Source organism: Lactuca sativa, chromosome 2 (assembly GCF_002870075.4).
Source record: "Lactuca sativa cultivar Salinas chromosome 2, Lsat_Salinas_v11, whole genome shotgun sequence".
Lineage (NCBI taxonomy): Eukaryota > Viridiplantae > Streptophyta > Magnoliopsida > Asterales > Asteraceae > Lactuca > Lactuca sativa.
Genome location: NC_056624.2, coordinates 231,301,620 through 231,314,400, shown reverse-complemented (window position 1 = coordinate 231,314,400; position 12,781 = coordinate 231,301,620). Strand labels below are relative to the sequence as shown.

The following is a 12,781-nucleotide window of genomic DNA, read 5'->3' as shown; positions in this document are numbered from 1 at the left end:
TGATAAATAAGAAGAAACTAAAAGGATATTTAATTTCTATAAAAAGAAAACATGATTTGGCATTAGGGGCCAGACTACCCATTTTTATCAATTTTGGGCTGCTGAAAACTCTTTAATTTATTACCATGCGGAATTTTTTTCATTGCTGGGCTTGGGAAGCTTAAAGAGCCAACATTTGAATTTAAATGAATCATCAAAACGGGTTGAAGTATTGATTATCTGGGCAATTTGGCTGTATTTTACTACTTTTGTTGTGCTCCAAAGCCCAAACATAGAAAAACTAAATAATAAATATATATAATAACAATTTAATCTTTAGGTCGAACGAATGAAAATGTGCAATAACCATTTTAACATTTACATATGGACAAACAATTTCACCACTTATATATTTTTTTGCATATGTATTTTCTGAACCTTTTCCTTTATCTGTTAAAGGAAATTAACAACTCAACAGTTATGTTTAAGTATATGTGAACATCACCCCTTTATATGTCTTATGTTCACAGGAAGTGAAGGCTTGTTAAGCCCTTAATACACCATAATCCCTAAGTGGTTGTAAAAAAGAATAACATTATTATATAAATTAAAAAAGAAAATATTATTTTCATAAACGAGTAAATGAGCTTAAATATAACACTTACATTAAAAATATGTTTTAAAAAAGGTCATATATATTTTAAAAAGTAATATAGAAGAAAATTTTCTATTTGAAAGCAATTTTTCTGTCTATTTCAGTCTTTTAAATTCCCAATCCGCTTGAATTCAATGTGATTCCCCGAAAAAGCAGGCCCGGCAGTTCACCGGCAATGAAAGGCAAATGACCAATATATTCGGTGAGAAGCCACGTCAACACCAAGAAACATGCCACGCGTCTATTTCCTAACACGTGTCACACACCTAATGCGTCTGCCATTTTATTTTTGCCATAACGAAATCCCCATCTATATATAATATGCTCTATTCTTGATCATCTTCAAAACATTTAAAGTCTTAGCAGCAAATGGAGTCACAGTTGCAGCACACTCATGGCCGTCACTACGATGACCAAGACCCTCTCACCGCCACCGCCACCGCCACCGCCGGCCATCGCTCTGGTAACAACCATCCGATCCATTGCTCTCTGTAATTTAATTAACTCACGATATATGGTATGGGTTTCAAGATGATGTGTTTTTATGTTGTTGAAGGTCATGATTACAATGAAGAGCATCATGGCGAGAAGAAATCCGTGATCAAGAAAGTTAAAGAAAAGGCCAAAAAGTTAAAGAACACGATCACAAAGCATGGACATGGTCATGGAGACTCTGATCAGCATCAAGATCACCAGGATGAAGAGGATGACGATGATGATGAAATGGAGAAAGACGCTGAAGTCCATGGCGCACCAAGTAAGTCTTGTTTGTTCTTGAATCCATTTCATGATTATAGCTGTACGACAAAGACACATGTACATAATTAAAGCGTCGATTTTTGAATTTGCATGCAGTGTATGATTCAGCTAGAGTTGGCCTGGGTGGTCCTGATGCAATTTTTGCACAGCCCAGGGGTAATTTGGAAAGGCCATCAATGATGGCTGAGGATCGTTACACAGGACATAGTCAAGAAGTAAATCCAGAAAAATGGAGGGGTAAAATTGGAGCACCAACTGGAATGGAGGAACACCCATTTGCCCCCAACCCAACTCCATATGGTACAACCCGTAAAGCATGAAGTACTATTTGATATGCTTTGAATTTTGACTTTAACCATTTGACTTGTGGGAGCTATTACAGGATCAAGACATGTAGCTGACCAATTTGGCAACCGTGGGTCAGGGCAGGACATGAATCAGGAAGGATTGAGGGGTAGAATCGGGAAATCAACAGGGATGGTGGAGGATCCCAATGGCCCAAAGGGTTCAGCTCCTTCAAACTATGAGACCAAAGTTACTGATCCAACACATACAGGTACAAGTCGTGAAGTGTAAAGTACATTTCAATGTAAAAGCGTTTCAATTTCAGTATGACAGTTTTCGTGTTTATGCATTTGTGATTAAAGGTGGTAAGGAAGCACAACTCTCGCAGATCCAACATTCTCTTGGCAAAATGGGCATCCGCGATGAACACGATTCTAGTTCCGATTTTGAGCCGAAAACCTTAGAACATAACCACCCTGAAAATCTACCACGTGATACCGTCACCGGAAACCCATCAAGCCGGAGCAGCAGCTACGTCGAGAAAATATCATCCTCTGCTTCCGCCATAGCCGATAAAGCTGCAGACGTTATCACCTCCAAACTTGGGTATTCCAGCCAAACCCCAAGTACCGGACAACATGAAACCGGAAAAAGTTCAGGCGCTGCAACGGATTACGCGCATAAGATTACCGACACAGTGACAGGGACATTGGCGCCGGTTTATGAGAAAGTGGTGGATGCTGGTAGTGCAGTGATGTCAAAAGTGCAAGGGAGTGTATCTGGAACAGGGCAACCGCAAGTTCAGAGAGGATCTGATACGCGTTCAGGGAGTAGGACGATGGAGAAAGGGAGGGAAGCCGATAAGGGGGTGTCGGTGAAGGAATATTTGGTAGAGACGTTGAAGCCTGGGGACGAAGATAAGGCGTTGTCGGATGTTATAACGCATGCTTTTCACAGGGGAAACCATGGAGAGAGCGAGAAGAAATCGGGAGAGGATAGACCAATAGATAGAGTGACGGAGTCTGTTGAAGTCCGAGAACGATTAGGGAGTGATCATCGGGAAGAACATGAACATTCCGGCAATGTGATCACTGCGGATAAAGGTGTGGCAGATAGGTTGATAGGCGCAATGGGGTCGTGGTTTGGTGGGAAAGGGAATGTGCCACAGGGATCTCTCGGAACGTCTTTTGGTAAGTATATGTAATATGTAGATGTGTATGATCATCTTGGAAAATCGAATTCGAATTGCAAATTAAAGTGTTTTTTGTTCTGTTTGTATTTGCAGTGACGGATGAAGGGTTGTCCAGTAATCCCCCCGGCAGTAAGAAGAGTGGAAGTGGGAGACAAGATTGAGTGTTTGGTTTTGGTTATATGATGGTGTTGGTGTGGAATAAAAAAATGTTGGTTTGACTTTGCTTTTTAATGTAAAGATGTGTGTTACTGTTTGTATATGAAGAAGATGTGGTCTGGAAGATCGGTCGTTTTGTATTACACAGTTAAATCTTAGTTTTGGTCTGTATTTTTGCGATTCGCGCACCAGTAATAAACAAGAACACGGTTTTACTTTGTGGTTTACTTCAGTGTTGAAAATAATTCAGAATGCATATTTTATTAGAAGCTGAATGATTCAAGACCACCTGAAGATGATTCCTGATCTTTAGCATGTAGCTAGTTAGTTCTTATTTTTCTGCAAAGTTTCTAGTTTAAATAGCAAGGCATGTGTATGTTGTGTTTTGTATCTCATTTTGCTTTCTCTTTGATCAGTGAATAAAAGTACTTCGCTTCAAATATCCTTTGTGCCTTAATTTTGTCCTCTGTGCAGATCAGTGAATAAAAGTACTTTGCCTCAAATATCCTTTGCGCCTTCATTTTGTCCTTTGTGCCGTGCAGCTTTCTCAAAGGCTATTAATTCCAATTTTGACATTCCTGTCTTTCACCTGTTTTGTCCTCTATATAGTTTACTTTTCTGTGTGTAGTCCCTTTTTAATGAAAAAGACTTTTTGTTGCCCTGCAAAAGACCAACATCTGGTATCAGAGCTTCAAAGTGTATGCCAAAATACTAGTCACGAGAAGAGATGTCTGGAAATAATGGAAATGGTGAGAAGGAAAGTCAGATCACTCTTCATTACCCAATGCTTTCCAGAAGCAATTATGATGCATGGGCTATAAAAATGAAAGTCTTCATGCAAGCTCAAGGAGTTTGGGAAGCAGTGGAGCCCAAGACTCAGAACACAGTGGTGGAAGTTAAGAAACATAAGATGGCTCTGGTAGCCATCTATCAAGGTATTCCTGAAGACTTGTTACTCTCTTTAGCAGAGAAGAAGACAGCCAAAGAGACATGGGATGCCTTGAAAACCATGTTTATGGGAGAAAATGAAAGTCTTCATGCAAGCTCAAGGAGTTTGGGAAGCAGTGGAGCCCAAGACTCAGAACACAGTGGTGGAAGTTAAGAAACATAAGATGGCTCTGGTAGCCATCTATCAAGGTATTCCTGAAGACTTGTTACTCTCTTTAGCAGAGAAGAAGACAGCCAAAGAGACATGGGATGCCTTGAAAACCATGTTTATGGGAGCGGATAGGGTGAAGATAGCCAGAATACAGACATTAAAGACAGAGTTTAAGACCATGGCAATGAAGGAGAAAGAAGGAATAGATGGCTTTGCTGCAAAAGTATGCAACATTGCGAGCACCATGCGCACTCTTGGGGACACTATAGAGGAGTCCTACGTTGTAAAGAAGCTGTTGAGGGCGGTACCATCCAAGTTTCTCCAAATCGCTTCAACAATTGAGCAATTTGGAGATATAAACTCCATGTCTGTTGAAGAAGTAATAGGAAGGCTTAAAGCCTATGAAGAACGAATGAAGTACCATGCCGAACCAAAAGATAGAAAACTCCTCATGACCTATCAACAATGGTCTGAAAAAAACAAGAAGAAAGGTGATAGTGACTCAAAAACAAAGACAACCCGAGGTGGTTTCAGTGGCTCATGTGGCAGAGGAAGAGGCAGAGGAAGAGGATGTGGTGGTCGTGGCAGAGGCGGTCACCATAGTCAAGGAGGTCAAGGCACATCTACTAGTCAAGATAAAAGTGGTGTGCAGTGCTACAATTGCCAGGAGTATGGGCACTATGCAGCAGAGTGCAAGAACCCAAAGAGAGAAAGAAATCAAGAGGCTAACCTGGTCCATGATGATAATGAACCAGCTTTGTTGTTATCAGCCTTTGAAGAGACGGAGAGAGATACTTCTAAATGAAGAAAAAGTAAAGCCTGAGGTGAAGCCAAATGGGGGAGCCTTGAATCAATCAAAGATGTGGTATCTTGACACTGGGGCTAGCAACCACATGACTGGGGACAGAACCAAATTTCATGAACTGGATAGAAGTGTCAAAGGAGTTGTGAAATTCGGAAATGACTCCAAAGTCAGAATAGAGGGAAAGGGGTCAATTTTGTTCCAATGCAAGAATGGGGAAGAAAGAAATATGAAGGAGGTGTACTACATACCTGATCTTTGTAGCAATATCATAAGTCTTGGTCAGCTGTCTGAAAAAGGTGATGAGATTAAGATTAGGGAACCATTCTTGTGGGTACATGACTCTGCTGGAAAGATACTGATGAAAGTCAAGAAGTCCCCCAACAGGCTCTACAAAATACAACTAGAAGAGGTAAATACAAGGTGCTTAGCAGCTGAATTAAATGATCCAACTTGGTTGTGGCACACAAGACTGGGTCATGTAAACTTTACCTCTCTTAAGTCTATGTCTGAAAAGGACTTGATAGTTGGATTACCAAAGATAAAAGTACCATTAGAGCCATGTGAAGGTTGCTTGCTGGGAAAACAATCAAGGAGCCCGTTCCCAACTGTCAGCAGTTTTAGAGCCAAGAAGAAATTGGAATTAATTCATGGGGACTTGTGTGGTCCTGTTTCACCTCCAACACCTGCAGGTAACAGATATTTCATGTTGTTAGTTGATGATTACAGCAGGGTAATGTGGATTTATTTAATGAAGACCAAGGATGAAGCTTTTCATATCTTTAAGAACTTCAGAAGGCTGGTTGAGAATGAAATAGGGGAAAAGCTGAAAGTATTCAGAACAGACAAAGGGGGTGAATTCTTGTCAAAGGAATTCACTAAATATTGCGATTAAACTGGGTTAAAGCGTCACTATACCTCACCCTACTCACCACAGCAGAGTGGGGTCGTAGAAAGGAGAAATAGGATTGTACTAGAAATGGTGAGAAGTTGTCTAAAGACAATGGGAGTACCTGATGTACTGTGGGGAGAAGCTGTGAGCCACGCAGTGTATGTGTTGAATCGGTTAGGTACAAAAGCTCTCAAGGATGCTACACCATACGAAATGTGGACGGGAAGAAAACCTCAGGTCAGTCACCTGAGAGTTTTCGGATGTGTAGCACATATGAAAATAATGAAGAGCAATCTCAAGAAATTGGATGATCGGAGCATGAAAGTGGTGTATTTAGGAACATAAAAGGGCACGAAAGCTCATCGATTGCTAGATCCTGACACGGGAAGAATGTTTGTAAGCAAGGACGTAATTTTTGAAGAGAATCGGAGATGGGAGTGGGAGAAAGCTACCAAGATCAAAGCGACATCAGACATGTCGTTCACTGTCAAAGGTTATGACTTTACTAATGAGTATTTTAACGATGAGGGTGAATGGGTACCCGATACCCCAGATCAAGAACCCGGGTCACCACAAAATAACAATTGGGCCGAAGCACCTCAGCCCATCTCTCCACAAACATCGGATCCTAGCCCAGACCCATCAACTCACTCTCATAATCAACCAGGTACGACACATACTTCGATTACACCGACTCCAATCAATTCACCGAGCACAGCGTCGAGTTCTACCGGCGGTGGAGCCCCAAAACGTTTTCGAATGCTCAACGAGTTGTACGAGAACACCGAAGAAATCGAACTGCCACCTGAGGAGTTACTAATGCTCTGTAGCAATGAAGAACCTGCAACCTACGCTGAAGCAAATCAAAAGAAAGAATGGAAAAAGGCTATGGAGGTTGAATTAGCCTCAATTGAGAAAAACGACACCTGGAGGTTAGTAGATCTTCCAAAGAATCGAAAATCGATAGGGTTGAAATGGGTATTCAAGCTAAAGCGTGATCCAACTGGAAAGATTGTAAAACACAAGGCGAGACTCGTGGCAAAAGGGTATGTTCAGAAACATGGCATCGATTACGAGGAAGTCTTCGCACCGGTAGCCAGAATTGAAACGGTACGACTAATTCTAGCTCTAGCAGGTACTTATAGTTAGTGTGTGCACCACCTAGACGTGAAGTCAGCCTTCCTCAATGGTGAGTTGGAAGAGGAAGTATATGTCACACAACCTGAAGGCTATCAGAAGAAAGAAAATCCTCAAAAGGTATACAGATTAACCAAGGCACTGTACGGTCTTAAGCAAGCACCCAGGGCGTGGAATGCTTGCTTGGATCGGTACTTGAAAAGTTTGGGGTTCATAAGATGTGCACATAAGTACTCTGTATACATTAAAAAGAACAATGGAAGCCTACTGATTATTGGTGTGTACGTAGATGATTTGCTAGTTACTGGCAGCTGCCCCAAAGAAGTTCAGAGATTTAAAGAAGATATGAGTTTGAAATTTGAGATGAGTGATCTAGGTCCATTGACATATTACCTGGGAATTGAAGTCAATCAACAAGGAGATTGGATCACATTGAAGCAAGAAGCCTATGCCAGAACACTTCTTGCCAAAACCAGGATGAATGAGTGCAATCCAGCCAAAAGTCCAATGGATCACAAGCTACAACTCAAGAAAGAGGAAGAAGGAGAGTTGGTCAATCCTACTGAATACAGAAGCATAGTAGGAGGGCTCAGGTATCTGTGTCACACACGCCCAGATATATCATTTGCAGTTGGAGTTGTAAGCAGGTTTATGGAGAAGCCAACTACAAAACATCTACAAGCTGTCAAAACAATCCTCAGATACGTCAAGGGAACAATAGACCATGGTTTGAAATACACAAGAGGGGAACATCAGAATCACACTTACAGGCTACTCTGATAGTGATCATGGCAAAGATATTAATGACAGAAGAAGCACAGGAGGAATGATGTTTTATATGAACGGAAATCTAGTATCATGGTCATCACAGAAACAAAGGTGTGTAGCTTTATCCTCATGTGAAGTTGAGTTCATGGCAGCAACAATGACAGCCTGTCAAGGTATTTGGCTACGTAGACTTCTGTCAGAAATAACAGGTCAAAAGGTTCCTCCAGTTGAAATGTATGTAGATAATAAGTCAGCACTTGAGCTCATGAAGAACCCAGTTTTTCATGGACGCAACAAGCATATAGACATAAGGTTTCACTTTATCAGAGAATGTGTTGAAGAAGGGAAGATCACAGTAACACATGTGGGAAGCAAAGAGCAGAAGGCAGACATTCTTACAAAGCCACTTGGAAGAATCAAACATGAAGAGATGAAAAGTTTGATTGGAGTGAAGAAAGTATGAATTTTTGAATTAAGAGGGGAAAATGTTGAATTCAGAAATTCATTTATCAAAGTTTATTTACAATGCATATTTTATTAGAAGCTGAATAATTCAAGACCACGTGAAGATGATTCATGGTCTTTAGCATGTAGCTAGTTAGTTCCTATTTTTCTGCAAAGTTTCTAGTTTAAATAGCAAGGCATGTGTACGTTGTGTTTTGTATCTCAGTTTGCTTTCTCTTTGATCAGTGAATAAAAGTACTTTGCCTCAAATATCCTTTGTGCCTTCATTTTGTCCTCTGTGCTGTGCAACTTTCTCAGAAGGCTATTAATTCCAATTTTGCCCTTCCTGTCTTTCACCTGTTTTGTCCCCTGTATAGTTTACTTTTTTGTGTGCAGTCCCTTTTTGGTGAAAAAGACTTTTTGTTGCCCCTGCAAAAGACCAACATTCAGCAAATTAGTCACAAAAAGGCAAAAAGCCTGTTGTCCAATCTTGGAAGGCAATTGGCCATAGGCCAAGAACCAAATGCGTGGATGTTCTCCACTTCTGCTGTGTAGAGCGCAAGCAAATACGTGGTGTGTGTTTGTAGTGTTTCTGTATTTAGATTTAAAAATTGCTAGATATCTCAGTTATTATTAATTAAAAAATCTCTTTAAAACTTGTGTAAGATATCTCAGTTATTATTAATTAAAAAATCTCTTTAAAACTTGTGTAACTATGTTTATGTCTTATTTTTTTATATAAACAAGACTAATAAAGCACAATATATTTATTTCATTAAATTTATTTTTAAGTACAATTAAAAAAAAATTATATATTTCGGCTGGGTTTTGAATAGGAAAAAGAATGGATTTGCACGCTTATGTCTCATTTCTTTATATAAACAATATATAAACAAAACTAATAAAGCACGATATATTTATTTCATTAAATTTATTTTCAAGTACAATTCAAAAAAATTATATATTTCGGCTGAGCTTTGAATAGGAAATAGGAAAAAGAGTGGATTTGCAGGGTTCCAAATGAATTGGCTTATTCGGGTAATACCCGAATTACCTAAACCCGACCCGCTACCCGAATTATCTTAATTTAATTTGGGTAGGGTATTTTTTTTAATATGAAAAACTCGAATTACTCAAAACCCGAAAAAATTACCCAATCAACACCTCTGGTTTGGGGTTATTTTGAATATCAAAAGTTGTTTTGATAGAAGAACTTTTTATAGAAGGACTTTTTGCAAAAGATGATATTTAAAATGTGTTTGGATTAATAAAATGACTTTTAGTGTAATTTTTATATATAAAATCCTAAAAACTCATAAAAAGTACTTTTTGAAGCCTCTCTTTTTCCTCTTTGCAAAAACTCATTCCAAAAAGAATTTTTTTACTCTCCAAACATCTTTTTGTCTTTTTTTGATTTTGTAAAAAAAAGTTAAGTTAAAAAGCTAAAAACAATGTCAAACACCCTCTTAAAGGATGTTTGTGATTCATTTTGATCTTAAAAAAGATTTAAAAAAAATTATTGATTTGTGAATGTTGAAAAAGAAATTTTGAAAAAGAGATCGAATTAGTTTTTTAGTAATAAAAATCAAGTTAATGACTAACTTCCTGATTTTTTTAAAAAGGTCTTTAAATGAAATCAAAAACACCCTTTTATTTAGTAAATTTTGAAAAGAGGTTGAATTAGTTTTTTAATAAAAACATCAATAATTCAATAAATTAAAAAGTATTTGTTAATAAGTCAATAAATTAAAAAGTATTTGGTTAACTTGATGACTTTTTAATAATTTTAATAATTAAAAAAAAGCTTTTAAGTGAAATCAAAAACACCCTTTCTATTTAATAATACTATGTTTAAATCTAAAGGTTTTTAAGTGAAACCAAAAACACCCCTTTATTTAATAATATACTATGTTTAAATCTATAAAAAGCACCATTAAAAAGAAAAATACTATTTATAATTTTAAATCGTAATAACTAATTAAATATTTACAAAAAATTATTATTTACCAAAATAGAAGCATTGTAAGTAAGTTTTTAATTAAAAAAAGTATAATGATCAACATGTTCGAGAGTAGTTAATACCTTAATAAGCACTCGTCTATTGCATCACCATTCGCTCACGCCAAAAAAATAGTCGCCTACTTCGTATTCTGCAAATAATTTCCAATATAGTCAAATAACTAAAAATAATACATAGTAAGTGATTTTTTATGTTTGCTTTTTTAATCTGAAGAGAACTTGAAAATCATAATGGGATATTTTTTTTAAGTAAATGAAGAGATGTTATGATAAGCTTGAACATTGTTGAAAATGGCTAAATTTTAACTTACATCCTTTTTGGTTACAAGGAAACTAAAACCACGAAACCCAAAATCCATGATTTTGAGCGATAATGTAAAGTAAGATGAAGACTAGCCCTATGAAATTTTTCATTGTTTAAACCATGGTTGTTAAAATCGTGATCTAGGTCGTAGGATCTAGGGGTGCAAATGAGCCGAGCCGAGCCCGAGCCTGACCACGCTATGCTCGGACTCGTTTAAGTTATATGAGGCTCGAGCTCAAACTCGGCTCGATTCGAGCTTTCTTTTACTGAGCTCGGCTCGAGCTCGTAAAGAGTTATACAAGCTCGGCTCAGGCTCGGGATCGACTCGTTTTTATCTGGCGTGCCTAAATAAGTTTAAGCTCGGCTCGAGCTTGTTAAAAAGCTCGTTTACTAATACCCTAAATTCATAATTCCCCTAATATGTTTTTATTTTAATATATATAAATAATAATAAATAATATTATATAAAGTTTCGTTTAGGTTGTGATATAGGCTTGAGCTCGAGCTCGTTTAATAAACAAGCTTAATATTAAGCTCGAGCTTGGTTCGTGTTTGTTTAAAATTGGTTTCGAGTTGAGCTTTTAACGATCTGATCTTGAGTAGCTCGCGAGTAGCTTGGCTCATTTGCACCCCTAGTAGGATCGTACGATCCTATATATGACAAACGATCCGGATCATGTTTTGGGTAGGATCGTAAAATTGTAGGATCAGGATCCGATCCGATCATACTTTCCCTTGATTTTTTTTTAACCATTTTATATCTTTTACCCTTTACCAATTTACCGTTTATCATTTTGATTTGTGACTTATAACTAATATTTTGAAGTTTTTATAACTTTTGAACAAAAAATTGAATGTTTGAAATATTTTTCAGGTTTAAAAATTATAAATTAAAATTATGTTTTATTTTGTGGGATCTTAAGATACCGATCCCGATCTTGCAAACCTATAAACGATCATACATAGGATCCTGATCTTGACAACCTGGTTCAAACTAAAGAACATGGTTTCCAAAGTTGGGTTATTTTCCCATCAATAAGCAATAAAAAGAAAAAAGTTGCAAATTTGTAATATAGTTGTATGACTCGTCGATGCAAACAAAAAAAACATGATTTCCAAAACTAGGTAGCATCTTATGTAGTTGGTTATTGAATATGATTTTTCCACTTCCCTGAATTAGATGAAAAAAAATCCATAAAACGCTTTATTATTGCTTGAAGACAATCAAATAAATATTAAAGACGAGCATACCATTTTATATAAGAAATAACAAAATAATAATCTACTTCGATGAGCAAAATTTTTTAAACTATTTATTAGAAAATCTCAATGAAAAATCAACTATGAATACCTATACCTTCTTTAAAGCATAAATATAAAATTCTAATTATAATTGATATATTATTACAGCACTTACATTTAGCATGTCTTGGACAACTACCATTTCTTCATTTCCTTTATGATTTTTCCTTGAATCATTTATGATTTCTGTCAAATGTGGAGTCACTGTTTTAATTCCTCCTATTAACCAAGTTCAATCCTTAGTTACTCATAAAAGCTTAAAACCAAAATTTATTTTGGTGCAAAAATGCAAATACTCAGTCTTGAAAATTACAACCATGAATAAACACTATTGTGAGGTCTAAAACTTTTATGTTTACCTTAACGAGTCATGAAAGTTGCAGATATTATGTTTTGAAAGAGAAATGCAGGAACTCGGTTCAAGGCATATATATGAAAAAAAAAACATTTTTGTAGGACATTGTTTTAACCCATACCCATTACAACTTACCTACAAACTGAAACAAAAGCACACACCACTTTAGTTAAAAATCAAACAAGTTCCAAATATGTTTCAAGAAAATTACCTGCAATTTTCGGATCTATCACAAATCCAAATCAGATGCAATTTTCTGATCTATCCCAGATCCAACCTATAAGAAAATCCCAATCAATCAATAAATTTTAAAAATACATAAATTTAATCATATTAAAAGAAAAAAACAATCACCTAAAACAACTAATTGTGTTGGATATAGAAAACTCTAAAATTCATAAAACAACATCACATTTTCGGAATCACGTACGTGGGCATCTATTTTGAAATATAAATCAAAAAATAGGTAAATAAGCATAAAAAAGATATAAAATCCAAATGATCTCTTTGTCTGATTAGGTGTCTAAGCCATAACTATAGTTGGTATGTACTTGATTTGATATGTAGCATGGTTCTTTTGGGTTGTCTTCACTACTGCAACTTGACAGGATGACTAGTGGAGAGAGAGTATAA

The 12,781-nt window shown here is 36.9% G+C and overlaps 1 protein-coding gene across 1 annotated transcript; it reads left to right on the top strand.

Moving 5' to 3' along the window:
- Positions 1-946: 946 nt before the first annotated feature.
- Positions 947-3,253, top strand: LOC111896311 (low-temperature-induced 65 kDa protein). The gene is made up of 6 exons (XM_023892327.2): positions 947-1,097; positions 1,191-1,391; positions 1,490-1,693; positions 1,776-1,949; positions 2,041-2,868; positions 2,964-3,253. The coding sequence occupies exons 1-6, from the start codon at positions 1,004-1,006 to the stop codon at positions 3,029-3,031; spliced, it is 1,569 nt and encodes a 522-aa protein (XP_023748095.1). The 5' UTR covers positions 947-1,003; the 3' UTR covers positions 3,032-3,253.
- Positions 3,254-12,781: the final 9,528 nt, after the last annotated feature.

Excerpts from the sequence above, each read along its gene's own strand:
- LOC111896311 (XM_023892327.2), top strand. The coding sequence starts at position 1,004 with ATGGAGTCACAGTTGCAGCACACTCATGGCCGTCACTACGATGACCAA. Across the intron at positions 1,392-1,489 it reads TGAAGTCCATGGCGCACCAA|TGTATGATTCAGCTAGAGTT; the intron begins GTAAGTCTTGTT and ends ATTTGCATGCAG. Across the intron at positions 2,869-2,963 it reads ATCTCTCGGAACGTCTTTTG|TGACGGATGAAGGGTTGTCC; the intron begins GTAAGTATATGT and ends TTGTATTTGCAG.